We start from the raw sequence: 15,093 nt of genomic DNA, 5'->3' as shown, positions 1-15,093 counted from the left end.
TATACCTACAGTAAATTTAAATAAATCATAACTTTTATAAATTCTAATGGAAATACAAATATAATAAAAGATTAACAAATTAAAGTACACTAAAATGGTATAGAACAAATAGATTAAATTCGAAAAAACATATTTCAACTAGCCTACATGCAAAATGTGTTGTAAATACAATAGACTAATAGACTAAACTCCTGCTTATAAATTTTGATAAAACATAAAATAAAGAATTATTATTTTATCAGATTATGCCTGGTATAAAATGATCACTTGCTTATCACTTAATAATACACCAGATCCTCCCAAGTTTAATACTGCTAAAGCAAAATATTGGCTAGTAAAAGGTCGATGTTAAAAAAAATTCTTAACAAACAAAGATGTAACAAACTTGTACTTACAAATTGTAGTAAGACAAAACAAAACCTAACATTTAGACTAGTCACTGTTCTGAAGCCGTTCGTAGATTGGCTTGTCAGATTCATTATTTGCTTTACTGTGTTTCAGTCCATAAAAGAAGTAGATGAGTAATCCTGCAACAATATTTCGAAAAAGTTACTCAAGTGTTGAAAAGTTGAAATTAAAATTCACAGATTAATACTATTATTCAGTTTTTTAGTTAAATTATATCAAATGCTGGAAGAGTATTAAACTAATCAGAAATAAGAAGATCCTTTCTTCGAATAAAATAAGGAAAAGTTGGATATAAAAGTATCGGTACACAAAAATAAACAAGTAGAATTAAATGATTGTAAGAGTACCATCCGGAAAGAAGTTGAATAATAAGAACATTTTTTTAACTAACACGTGAAATCATGCTAAGTATTCTCCAATACAGCAAGGATGTTAACCAAATGTGCTTTGTGAAGTGCAATGGAATTGCATGAGTAAAGCAGGGTTTAAGCAATTCATTTAATAGTAAACAGAACGGTTGTATGAAGAAAAAAAAGAATTCACAGCGAATGTGTGGCAACTGGCAATGGAAAGAGAAGGGCAAGAAATAGTTTAAGTTCTGTTCCAACAAACTGAAGAGCCACAGTATAGCTTATGCTGCATACTGGTGTTTATAGATGTAGTTCAGCAAGAGCAACAGGTAGCAGCACCGTACAGTCCCCAACCAGCGCCCAGGGCTGTCAAATACAGAGAAAAAGCTGGGGCAAAAGATCCGGAAAGCAACAAAGAATTATGTAAACCCAAAATGTTGATTGCATAGGACAGATACAAGGTGCGATGATAATGACCATGTAACTGTGTTAGTTATTCATAATTATGCCACGATGGTGATGATAACATTTCCGTGATCGCAGAAGACAATGATGATTACATGACCGCGGGTGATATTTGTATATTGCCGCGTATGCGGATAGCGAGTATAACATTCCTGTTTCTGTGTGAAATGTTCAGGATTATGCCGCTGATGATAATGTTTCGGTGAACGATAGGGATTTGGCTGCTATCGCAGGAGGCAATGATGGTGATGTTTCTGTTACCGCGGGAGATACTGGGATTTTACTGTGATCATGAAAGACGATGATGTTTTGGTTACCTTAGGTGATGATGATAATGAAAATGATCACGATATTAAAGATTACAGTCAGCACAGGAATGTGATCAATGCAAATTACAGCTGATTTATGATAGGTAGGCTAATACTAAATTTAATACTGCTTTTTACTGCTGACCAAATCTGACATGATTTCAACTGAGTGTAAACTCGTGCTAGTTTAAACTTGAGGATTTGAGACAGGCTTTCTGGCATTTACATTTTGTACAAATTTATCTATTTCTCCTGAAAAATATATTATCTTATTTTGATCTAAAAATTTTTCAAATAATAACTTTTATGCTTATATAGTAAGTTCACTTACAATATAAATAAAATAAATGGTATCAGTAATCTGACACATACTTTCTCCCATTACCTCGTCAACAACCTTTATCATGGGTAAGCGATGAGAGTAACTATGATATTTAATTGGTAATAAATAATAACACAAAAGTTACATTGACTTTTGAACCGTAATTTTTACAGGAATAGAGGGTTGCACTATTTGGTTCAGAATTATAAGGACCATAACAGAGGAATTTCAATCAGAGCCGGGGGTTTTTTTAAAATCAATTTTTCTGTTTTTTCATGGTAAAATAATATACAGGGAAAAAACGATATATAACTCCAAAAAAATCGGAAATTGAGATGAATGTATCATTAAAATCAGCTGATGCTGCCGAATAGTATCATTGTAAGGATACATGGGAAAAACGTTCAGATTCCTTGTAATCATTCAGAAAGTATACGTGTAACAGAACGGGAGAATAACGATCAAATGCTGGTGCATTTTAGGAACAAGGATCGAACTCCTTGCCTGTCGTAACAGGAAATACCCCGTTGCATCAGTCTGTGCTTTGCTCTATATTGGTGTTTTGCGTGTTGTGTGCTATTATTTTAATTTTTATAAAGCAGTTTTAATATATTTGTAATTTGTATGTTTACATTGTGTTATATTTATAATACTGTGAGCTAATATGTGATATTTACAGTAGATGTATAATGATTTTAGTGTTTAAGTGAAAAAATATGGATAACAGTGAAGTTAGTGATGATCACACTGGTCAAAATGTAAGTACAACTAAAAAGAGATAATTAAGAACATGACTTGGGCCCAATCTTCATAAACAATACCGGTAGCCTTAAAACTTAATTTGTTCAAGATATTGTTTTTGTTAAAGATGTAATTTATTCATATTATAATGTCCATAATTCTCACCATGTGACAAACCGCAGGGACTGGTTCGCCACTTACAAACCATTTGATACTCCTAAAAAGATGGACAGTGCTCGCCAAGGTGTTCATATTCAGGCCTTGGGGTCAGGAAAAATAGACGTTATGGTTTTTGATGGTAAACAGTGGACTTACAGGTATTTCGATGATGTTTGGTACTGTCCTGATGTTGCTTGTAACTTATTCTCTGTGAGGAAAGCAGGTGAAAAAGGCATTCACCAGACTGTGAAAAACGATGGTAAGTCATGGGTGTTTTCTCAAAATGGAACAATCATTGCTTTGGCTATATTTAATACAGCTAATCAATTGTATAATATGGTTGTTAAGGTCATTCCACCAAAAGAATCATGTTTTATTTTGAAGAAAATAAACAATAACGATGATAAACACTACTTTAACATTGAAGAGAGTAGCAATGATATCGAGCATGATCCCCTTGACAGTAGGCAATCAATTCTAAATTATGAGACCAGAAATCAGCTTGTTGACAGTAATCAGGACAATATATTCCATGAAGAAGAGCAAGATATTGTGTATCCAGGAACCAATGATACTGATGAGCAAGACATTCTGTGTCCTAGTGATGATAACGCTATTCCAGGTGATATATTACAAGAGGAGACTTATAACCTGAGAAAACGTGATGTAATAAAAATACCTATGAGATATAGAGATGATTCTGTCATGTGTGTCAGTGACAGAGATAAAAATGAGCTTTTAGCCTCTGCAATACTTACAAACGAAGTACCGGAAAATTATGATGAAGCAATTAGATCTGAGCATGTCGTCGATTGGAAATCCGCTATGGATGAAGAAATAAATTCATTAATAAAAAATAAAACTTATGATTTGGTTGATCAACCAAAAGGAAGAAAAGTCATCGATAATCGCTGGGTATTTGCACTGAAAACAAATTCTGAGAACGAGATCATTCGTTACAAGGCGCGTTTGGTCGCAAAAGGATTTATTCATTGTCCTGGTATTGATTATGTTGACACTTTCAGCCCTGTAGCTCGGTTTAAGACGATGCGAACTATGTTAGGCTATTCAGTTCAGTACAATCTTGCTATCAAACAGTTTGATGTTAAAACAGCATTTTTGAATGGCAATCTTGATGAGACTATTTGGAAGAGTAAGCTTCAATGGTGTGTTTCCCAATCTTCAATGGAAGCAGAATATGTTGCCGCTAGCGAGACCTGTAAATCCCTTCGTCTTGTGAAAGAGATTGGCGCAATTTGAAGAAAAGTCTATTCCTATACTACATGTGGACAATCAAAGTGTGATTAAACTTATGAACAATCCAATGTTCCACGATCGCTCTAAACATATTGAGACGAGATACCATTATGTTCGACAGTTGGTCTCTGGGAAACAGATCACTGTCAGATACATTCCAACATAAGAACAAACCGCTGATATTTTAAGAGTGGGCAGTAGCAGTCGGCCATATTGGATTGATGCCCCATAAGAACAATGTAATCTTTTGAACCATATAGCGCCGTTATTTTTTAACATAGAACTACGTTTGATGTGTCGTTGGAAAGAGAATACAATTCTACAGGGGGTTTGCTTTTTATTTTTTCGATTAAAGAAATATTAAAATAATTATAGCAAAAATACGCTTGTTTAAGTTTACAAATTTGTGGAGGATTTTCTAAAGGAATATTTGAAATTCGAAAAAGCAAACCCCCTACAAAATTTAATTATCTATCGAATAAAGTTTGTTTCAAGAAGATCCGACGTAAACTGTGCACGTGATATGGTTTAAGAAAATGCATGTTTTTGCTGCGCATCGCGGCGGTAATTCGGCGTAGTAGTCTGGCAGATCTCCGTGAGATAGCAGCACGCTCGCGCATTTGGCGGGAGTTCAAATCAGGTTATTATGATTCTACATTCATCATGCGCTGCTAATTTTATAGCTTTTTTTATTTAATGTGAAACAAATATTGTTACGAAATTATTGTTATGATTATTGTTGTCATAGTTATAGTTATTGAATTAAAGGAAATTAACTGGGGTGGGGACAGTAAGAAATGGTGTGGTGTTGAATACATTATAAATTTGAATACACGTATTAAATATGTTGTAAATTTATCAAATACTATTTCTTAGTTCTATACTGATATAAGTACAAAACCAACATGTGTACAATCAACATAAATGATATGCCAGAGCCTTCCTGTCCCACGCAATGATTGGAAACGAGATACAGTTTAGTAGAAATATAAAATCTTTTAATACAATATATACATTTGAGGCATTAAATTATATTCATTTCATGTGATAACGGGCAAATTTCATAATTTAACTAATATTTACAGATGTATTTTTGAAAGAATTAGTCTGCTGGTCTAAAAAATTGTTCTGTTTATAAAATAAAATTTTAAATGCCTAAAATTCAATTACATAATTTATAATTATAAAATCAAACTGTCATAACCTATCCAAACTTCGTCCTTCTCTGACGTAGTTGCCGCTCCAGCGAAACCTCAACAGCCACAGCAACCTGCGACACCCATTGAGGGTAGCTCCCGAAAGGGGTCAGTCGTAGAAACACCATCTGGGACTGTGTGGGAAAAGCGCCTTACGAAAAAGGAGAAGAGGAAATTGAGGCACGCGGAAGTCGGCTCCAAGACATATGTGGCAGTGAGGGCGCAATCGACCGGCGTGGCCCAAGCTGTGCCTGGCTCGGCACTCGCTAAAAAGTCGCGGCCCAAAAAGCCCAGGACTGAGGCAATTTTGGTCAAGCCTTTGGAGGGAAGATCATTCGCCGAAGTCTTGGGTGTTATCAAGGCCAAGGCTAAGCCAGAGCAAACCGACACGGTTGTACGGTCGATTAGACAAACCCGGGACGGGGACGTCCTCCTCGAACTGGGTAAGTCTAAAGATAAAGCCGCCTTTGCTGCCGAACTAAAGGCAGCTGTGGAAGGTCAGGGCACCGTTCGTGCTCTCGAACCCAAGACGTCCGTCGAGGTTCGGGATATGGATTGTGTGTCAACGGAGGATGACGTCATTGATGCCCTAAAAAAAGCTGTCCCCGAGCTTGCCGGACAAACGGCTAGTCTGAGGGTGTGGCTCACGAAACCAAACCGGAGTCAACAGCGGATGGCGGTCGCCGAAATGGCAGACGCAAACGCCAGTAAGGTTTTGGCACTCCAGCATTTGAGGGTTGGATGGGTTAATTGCAGGTTGAGACGGAGGGTGGAAGTAACGAGGTGTTTTAAATGCCTTGATTTCGGCCATTCCTCCCGAAACTGCGAAGGGCCCGACCGAGGCAAGAACTGCCTTCGATGCGGGGAGGTGGGTCACACTCGTAGGGACTGTAAAGTTGAGACCTGTTTCCTCTGTAAGGAGAAAGGCCTCAATGATAAAAACGCTAAACATATAGCTGGGTCTGGGCAGTGCAGTGCATTTAAAGGCGCACTACAACAAGCGAAAGCCCAACCACGAAGATAAGGATCCTCCAGTGCAATGTAGATCGATCCAGGACGGCTGACGCGCTTCTCAGTCAGCTTGCCCTCGAACACGGTGTTGACGCGCTCTTGGTCAGCGAACAGTACCAGTACCGGGACAGGGACCCATCTCTTTGGTTTCCCGATACACTTGGTACTGCTGCGTTCTGGGTTCGTAATACAGCTAAAGTGCAGGTAAGGAGTCACGCGAAGGGCCGAGGATTCGTTTGGGTCCGGTGCGGGGATGTCACTTACTTTAGTGTATACCTCACCCCCAACGAGGCTATCCGTGACTTTCGTGGAAAGATAGACCGCCTGGAAGAGAGCGTGCGCGATACCGCCGGGCACGTTGTCGTGGCGGGGGATTTCAATGCTAGGGCTGTCGAGTGGGGAATGACTCTCACTAATTCCCGGGGGAAGTACATCCTGGACTTTGCTGCCAGGGCTGGACTTGTTGTCATAAACGAGGGCAACACGCCAACTTTCCAGCGTCCCGGAATGAGGGGAACGATCCCAGACATCACGCTTGCATCTGAGTCCCTCTTGCCGAGGATACGAGCCTGGAGAGTCCTAGAGGATTATACGGCCAGTGACCACCAGTACATCATTTTTGATGTCATGGATAGTCATCAGAGACAAGCTACCGTGTCTCGGCAGGTGCCCGTTCGGTGGAACACCAAAAAGCTGGACGTGGCCAAATTCACCGAAGTCATACTACGGGGAGAGCCAGTGGTACCTGCTGCATCCGGCGTGGCTCACGCAGAGACATCAGTTACATCATTGATGAGGCTGATAGTCTCGGCCTGCGAAGAGTCAATGCCTCGCAGGATATCCCGGTGCGATAAGCGACCTGTGTACTGGTGGACAACCGAGATCGCAGAACTACGACGGGCAGCATTGAGAGCCAGACGTCTTGCTACCAGGGCTAGAGAACCTGAAGATAGACGTCTTAAGTCTGACGCTTACAAGGTGGCAAGGAAGTCTCTTCGCCGGGCCATTAACCGGAGCAAACGCAGTTGCTGGGAGAAATTAAGGGACGATGTCGATTCCGATCCGTGGGGCCTTGGTTACAAGATAGTAACCAAGAAGCTTGGCACCCGCTCTCCACCTTCCGTTATGGACGGGGCCTCTATGGAGAGGATCGTAAAGTCCCTTTTCCCGACTCACACACTGCGTCCATTGCGGGAGTTCGGAAGGGTGGACGACGTACCGCTTTTCAGTCTCGAGGAGTTGGAGGCGGCCGTTCTGTCCCTGAAGAACAACAAGGCTCCTGGACCGGATGGGGTACCTGGTGAGGCCCTGAAGAAAGTCTTTTCAATAAACCCACAAATCCTTTTGAGCACGTACAATGCCTGTCTGGCCGAGGGGAAGTTTCCCTTCTGCTGGAAAACAGCTAGGCTTGTGCTCGTGGGGAAGGGAAAAGGAAACCCAGACCTACCCTCCTCTTACAGACCTCTCTGTATGTTGGACACTGCTGGGAAAGTCTTGGAAAAGTTGATCCGTTCCCGACTGAATTCAGCCGTGGTTGCTGCAGGGAATCTATCCCCTCGTCAGTACGGTTTCAGGAAGGGACGGTCAACGGTTGACGCTATTGAGGAGGTAAAGCGAGCCGTAATGAGAGCTGAGGAGTTTAACAACTATTCTCGTCGGGTTGTGCTGCTTGTAACACTTGATGTGCGAAACGCATTTAATTCCGCGAGGTGGTGCGATATGCTCGACGCACTGGAGAACACTTTCCACGTCCCGGCATACCTCATGCGCATGATAGAGGACTACCTCCGGTACCGCCTCATCATTTACGACACTACAGAAGGCTCCAGGACGATGGATGTAACTTCTGGTGCTGCTCAAGGATCCATACTGGGCCCGGACCTCTGGAACGTCGCCTACGACAGCCTCTTGAGATCCGAGATGCCTGAGGAAACCGTCCTAGTTGGGTATGCAGATGACGTTGCGGCTTTAATAGCTGCACGTAGCATTGAGCTTGCCCAGCTGAAACTAAATCGAGTCATGCGAACCATTAACGCATGGATGGCAGAACATGGTCTCTCGCTCGCTCTGAGCAAAACTGAGATTGTCATTCTGACTAAAAAGAGGATTGACACCATCGTGCCTTTGATGGTGGGGAACGTTGAAGTCCAAACCACTCGTGCCGCAAAGTACCTTGGGGTCATGGTGGACAGCAAGCTCAGCTGGCGAGACCAGATCACCCGTACGGCGGACAAGGCCGCTAAAATGGTTTCTTCCCTTAGTCGGTTAATGGCCAATGTCGGAGGTCCACGGTCCAGCCGCAGAAGGCTGTTGATGTCTGCGGTCCAGTCAGTGCTCCTGTACGGTGCGGAGGTCTGGGCAGACGCTCTCAATAAGGAGGTATATAGGATGCGGCTCGCCCGAGTGCAGCGTCAGGCAGCACTAAGGGTAGCATCTGCCTATCGAACAGTGTCCGAACCCGCCGTCCTGGTGGTTGCTGGAGTCATCCCCGTCAAACTTTTGGCGGCGGAGAGGAAGGCAATTTATCAGCGCCGTGGGGAGGACCAGGCAAGTATTGAGGAACGCACCCGGACCTTCCAGCTGTGGCAGGAGAGCTGGGAACAGGAGACAAGAGGGCTCTGGACCAGGCGACTGATACAACAGGTCCAACCTTGGGTTAATCGGCGGTGCGGAGAGGTGAACTTCTACCTCACCCAATTTCTGACGGGTCACGGCTTTTTCCGGTCGTACTTGTTCAGGATGGGCAAAGCCGTGTCACCCGATTGCATATACTGCCCAGGCATTCCCGATGACGTGGAACACACTTTCTTCCACTGCCAGCATTGGGAAAGGCCCCGCCTAGAGGCTCAACAGTTCGTAGGACTGCTGTCGGTGGACACGGTCATACCGATGATGATGGAGGGTGAGGACAATTGGACCTGTGTGTCACTTTACATCCAGGGTGTTCTCCGCGCCAAGAAGCTTGACCTCGACCGGGATGCGGTGTAGGTCAAAAAATAAATAATGCCAGAAACGGTGCGAAACCTATCCAAACTATAAACTATAACGATAATGAAGAAATCGAATCGAATCAAAAAGTTTGTGCCTCCTGAGGTTTCGAACCGGTAACCTTTAATTGAAACGTTTCTCCGGTGCGCTAACCACTACACCACCGAGACAAGATGTTATCTGTAGGGAAGGAAATCTCCTAATCCTCTAGGTCGATCACAGCATAGATAGCTACCCCCTCCCACCTTGGCCGACGTCTCGGCCGTACACACTGTAACCACGAGACACATTGCACCTTGTATTTCTCATTTTCGCAAGTCACGTGATAATGTTGAAAAAACGCGCCAATTCCACCCTAGACATTATTGTGAACTGTGAGGTTATGTTCTAGGCTAGCATCCTATTTGGTCTGCTGTGTCCACAAGTCCAGTGACGTTTAGAGTTCCCTAGTAATAATTCGTAGTGCCACTTACTTACAAATGTAGAAAGTCATTTCTTGTGCTTCTTTTTATTTACGGGTGTGGTATTATAGGAAATAAAAAACGACCGTTGCGAAGAAAGGCGAAAAACAGAGGTGGTGAAAGGTTGGCTGAGTGGAGAGTATTGAGAGATTTTGGTGTTGTGGGAAGTAGAAAAAGAAAACTAAGTAGTGATGTCGAGGAGCTGATTGCTGATGAGGCGATGAGCTGTGGGGAAGAGGATGGAAATTTGTTACCTATAATATGCGCATTTCCTAGCAAACATGTGGTTTACAAAACACTGCCCTGCGCTGCACTACGCTGCGCTGCTCCGACTGCGTCTCGATATGCGCCGGGCCTGACTCGACCACAAGTGCGCGCAGTCCACGTGCGGGACTGCACTGCCCAGCCCTGCGCTGCGCCGTTGTATTATATAGAGATCTATGGGTTTACAAAACACTGCCCTGCGCGGCACTACCTGCGCTGCTCCGACTGCGTCTCAATATGCGCCGGGCCTTTAGTCCAAGCGCATATCGAGCTGTGCGGCACGCGGCACGGTCCGGGCAGTGCAGCACAGCACAGGGCAGAATTGGGCAAAAAGTCTGTGTTGCACAGTTGACATCGCATATTGGGAAGCAGTGTCGTACAGTTTTCGTGTAGGAGTGATACAGTTTCTTGTGTGAACATGTTGTTAAATATTAGGATTTGAGTTCTGAGTCAGATTCAGGTGCTGATTTAGATTTATTGTTATTTCTTCACCAGAGAACAAGAAAAAAAGGGCAAAAAATTTGCAATGTTTAGTGATTTTTGTATTTTCTCCCAGATTTCATTCCTGTAATTACTCTTTATATACTTAAAATGAATGGTAAAGTAAAAAATTGATAAAAACGCACAATTTCTATTAATTATCCTCTAGATCCGTCACAAAACACTAGTCAACCCGGCGCAGGTGAGCAATGCGGCACAGACACTTGTGACTCGACCACAAGTGCGCGCAGTCCACGTGCGGGACTGCACTGCCCTGCGCTGCGCTGCGCCATAATATGCGCGTGTCCTAGCAAATACATGGTTTACAAAACACTGCCCTGCGCTGCACTACGCTGCGCTGCTCCGACTGCGTCTCAATATGCGCCGGGCCTATGGCGCAGCGCATGGCAGGGCAGTGCAGTCCCGCACGTGGACTACGCGCACTTGTGGTTGAGTCACAAGTGTCTGTGCCGCATTGCTCACCTGCGCCGGGTTGACTAGTGTTTTGTGACGGATCTAGAGGATAATTAATAGAAATTGTGCGTTTTTATCCAGTTTTTACGTTACCAGTCATAGTAAGTATATAAAGAGTAATTACAAGAATGAAATCTGGCAGAAAATACGAAAATTACTAAATATTGTAAATTTTTTCGCCCTTTCTTTCTTGTTCTCTGGTGAAGAAGTAACAATAAATCTAGATCAGCACCTGAATCTGACTTAGAACTGAAATCCTAAATTTAACAACATGTTAACACAAGAAACTGTGTCACTCCTATACGAGAACTGTACGACACTGCTTCCCAATATGCGATGTCAACTGTGCAACACAGACTTTTTGCCCAATTCCGATCTGTGCTGTGCTGCACTGCCAGGATCGTGCCACACATGTCAATACAATATGCGCCTGGGCTTTGTAGACAATTCCACGCTATCATCTGATCCGACTGACTGTTTGGGCAACTGTGATATTACCGGTCGTAGAATAGTTGACATTTGTTATTTAGTTGATCAATTTGTCCAACTAAATATGCGCCTCAATTCGGCTGTTCCCTCAGAAACCTGAAATTAGTTAGTGAAATAAAAAAAAAAGGAGTGGGTTTGTGTTTGATTGCAACATGTGCCACATCAAACAGACAATATGGAGTGAGCCTGAACCTCGGGGAAATGCAATGTCAATGGACATAAACAGTGCAGCAGTAGCCGGTTCTATTACCAATGGTGGAGGATTTGTCGCCTTAGAACGGCTGCTGTCTGCAATGAATGTTCGTGCCATGAACCGGAAAACGTATGACAAACATGAAGAACTAATTTCGAAAGGTTCGGAGGAAACTCGCCATTTGGACACCAAAAGGTCTAAAAACTGTAAAAATTGATCGGGACGATGACTTTTGGGAAGTAAACATGAAAGAAAAACTTGAAACCTTTTATATGAAATGTTTACTTCCCGAACTTGTAAACTCACCTCACAATATTCATTTAGGCTAGGCCTATTCTATAAATGTTTAAAGTTAATAAGTTAACAAAGATATACGAATTACAAAAGGTGTTTTATTGAAACAAATGAACAAACATGCAATGAAATTTAAAAGGCTTAACGTTATAATGAAAGGACTGACAATGGAGTGTGGGGGTTGAAATTAAAATGAAATAGAAGATAAGTTTTATAAGAAATTTTAAGTATTATAAGAAATGTGTTGATGTCCCAAGTAGCAGAAAAACGAGAAAAAAATTGTTTTAATATCAATTTTAAACTTATATTAAAACTGTTATTAATATGAGTATAGTTGACAACCGGCAAAATTTAAAATATTTCAAAAATAGTTTTACAACTATATTGCAACAGTTTTACAACAATTTAAAAACTGTTTTAACAACAATTTTAAAATTGACTTTGCAACAAGTTGAAAATTGTTTTTATATAGACCAGCCATCCCATGGGCATATCCTAAACACGAAATAATAAAGATTTTGTGTGAAATGCATATCAGTTGAGCATTTTGATTAAATAGTTCATGAAAACAAATTTTGAGAAAAAACTAGAATCAAAATTATCTTTCCCAGCGGGTCTTGAACCCGGGACCTCCAGACTGTGAATCCCTTACCTTAGCACTGAACTAGGCCTATCTGTGGTTGTTGATAATTTATGTTTTCAATCGGTCAAAGAGGAGTGGACAGTTGCAATGGTTGCAATAAATACTTTTGATACTATGATTATGTTTAGGCCTCAAGTTGTTGAATTGATTTTCTGGGAGTTGAGGAGGATACCGGTATTTGGATGTAGATGAATTAATTAACATTGCTAATGTTATTATAATTATTAAGAGTAATTCATCTTCCCCCCTTAAATTGTTCAACTACAAAAAATTTGCTCAAATAACTGAAAAAAAAACAAAAATATTTGCATTATTATTATATGTTAAGCAGGTGTTCCATCACTGTATCTAGTATCACAACTATCACAATTAACGTCATCGGTAACTTATCACAAAAATCTGTAACTTATGCATTAAACAGATTGCAAATAACTTCATTTTGTGATGTTCTACAAGCCTAGTGTAAGTGTTTCACAAATTGTATGTTTGTCAAGTGTTGTTTTGGTTAGGCCTATGCCATCCACCATGATTGTAAAGTTGAACAGTATTTACGTTGGTAAGTTATTTAGAAAACTTGATCTTCAACTAATGTTTCCAACATGTGATAGATCCGATTTACCATTCATTAATGTAATTACTTAACTTGTTTCATTTTTGAGTAATCTCAGAATTGATAATGTTACACCATGTACATATAACAGATCAATTTAATTAAATATTATTCACCCTGTTTTTGCTTATTTTTCATGAGCACTATTTTTATTTTGTACAACACTTTTTTACTCTTCGCATTTTTGCGCTAAACTTTATCGTTTAGGAGCTGAATGATACAAAAAGTAGACCGGAAGTCATTTTTTCATAGGCTGTATATCCTAAACTTGTGGGTTTATGGAATAAATTTCACGAATAAAAAAGTTTTTAAATTGCATGTTCTATCCGAAAACATGATAAACTATAGGGCTTTAATAAGAAATTTCAATTATTGCTTTAGAAAATTTTGTATGATCCTTGTTCCACTTCAAAACTTTTGTTTCAAAACTGATTATTTCCCCATAGCATTCTCTATGATATAAAATTGTAACAGGCTAAATAACCATCATAGATAAATCCACTAACAACGAAGAGCAGTGAGCAAAATCGAGTGTTCTAAGTAAATAAGCGATGGAAGTGACTTAGGACACTCCGTCACTCCGAGCAGGAGCAGGGTGGAATCGCCGTCCAGTCCACTGACACAGTTCGTTCATCGCCAGTGCTAATGCGGCGTTGCCTTAGCGCCTGGCGAGGGTTCGGCAACACCGCGCCCGCGCCGTGAGTCACTTATCGATCGATACATGCCTGTGACGTCGAGACTGCCACGCACGTAGTTCAACAAATGTCCGCTCCACTCCACGCGCGCTAGTGTGCCAATTTCGGCCATTTCGGGATTTTGTTTTACTGGGACCCACTCTTAACAAAGGGCTTATCATCATTGAAACATGTTAAAATGAAAACTTTCATTGGGATGGTGACCTCTTAACTAAAACTTATTTTTCTAAAATGTATTATGGACATTACGGGGGTGTGTTAAAGATGTAATTGATTCATATTATAATGTCCATAATAATTATGTTAGAAAAGAACATATGATGTTTCCTTGGCAACAGAGTTTAGTTGTTTGTTATATTTTGATGAAGTAGATGTATACACAAATCTAAGTTTTTCATTCTATCAGTTTTACTATTAAATTAACTTAATTTTTGATCCACAAGACGACTTGTTATTTTAGACGATATTTCCAACAGTTTTATATACAGACTTATTTTATTTTTATTATTTTATCGATATACTCTTGTTTCAATATCCAGAACATTATACAATTAATCTGAAATTAAAGCTAATGTAGTGAAATAAACATTAAATTTGTGTATAATTTTGGTATTTCCAAAAATTAAACCTGTGTCACAGGGGAAAACGATCATGCTCGTGGCATTTTTTTAACTCCCCCCAAAAAATTTTTTTTTTGGTCATATAAGGTTAAACTATATCCTAAACTTGAAGGAAATATATGCAAAGTCTTTCAGAAGAAAAAATGTCATTTATCTCATATGTGTTCTTTCTGTACTAAGTCTGTAAACTTTAAAAATATTAGCCTGAACTGAAAAATTTACTTTTTGTGAGTTTGATTGTTTTTCCCCTGTACCCCAAACCCCAATCTTAATCACAGATTGACTTTATATTTAGTATACTGTGCAAAATATCAAAAGGATGCCGTCCAGTAGGCCTACTCACCAACAATCATCCACAGTATGAAGCGTATCCAGGTGTCAAACTCCATAATGAACATGAAGTAGAGGTTCAGGAAGATGCTGATTGTCGGAGTCAGAGGTAGACCAGGCACCTAGACATTAACAAAATTGTCACAGTCAATTAAGGGATTAGGGAACCTACAATGTGAGGACAATCGTTGCTTATCCTACTAGGTGTAAGCAGTTTGTAAAATAAAGAAGAATAAAAGGTTTTTATGTTATTTAATGAAAAATACTTTATTTGGAAGGGGACATCATGTGGTAATTTGAAAAAAGATTTTTAGAAACATGTCAAAATAAAAACA

At 40.6% G+C, this 15,093-nt stretch overlaps 1 protein-coding gene across 2 annotated transcripts in view; it reads right to left on the bottom strand.

Moving 5' to 3' along the window:
* Window positions 1-141: 141 nt before the first annotated feature.
* LOC129002610 (cationic amino acid transporter 2-like) overlaps window positions 142-15,093 on the bottom strand; it is a 33,029-nt gene continuing 18,077 nt past the window's right edge. For both annotated transcript variants that reach the window (XM_054430545.1, XM_054430546.1), the window contains exons 14-15: window positions 14,772-14,880; window positions 142-527 (exon numbers count right to left, since the gene is read on the bottom strand). In XM_054430545.1, the coding sequence (XP_054286520.1) occupies window positions 433-527; window positions 14,772-14,880 (204 nt within the window). In that variant the 3' untranslated portion in view covers window positions 142-432. The remainder of the gene's footprint in view (window positions 528-14,771; window positions 14,881-15,093) is intronic.

The sequence above is a fragment of the Macrosteles quadrilineatus genome, unplaced genomic scaffold, assembly GCF_028750875.1.
Source record: "Macrosteles quadrilineatus isolate MER2022 unplaced genomic scaffold, UCM_ALF_1.0 Scaffold_9__3_contigs__length_116548681, whole genome shotgun sequence".
In the NCBI taxonomy this organism is placed as follows: domain Eukaryota; kingdom Metazoa; phylum Arthropoda; class Insecta; order Hemiptera; family Cicadellidae; genus Macrosteles; species Macrosteles quadrilineatus.
This window is presented reverse-complemented; position numbering and strand designations above follow the sequence as displayed.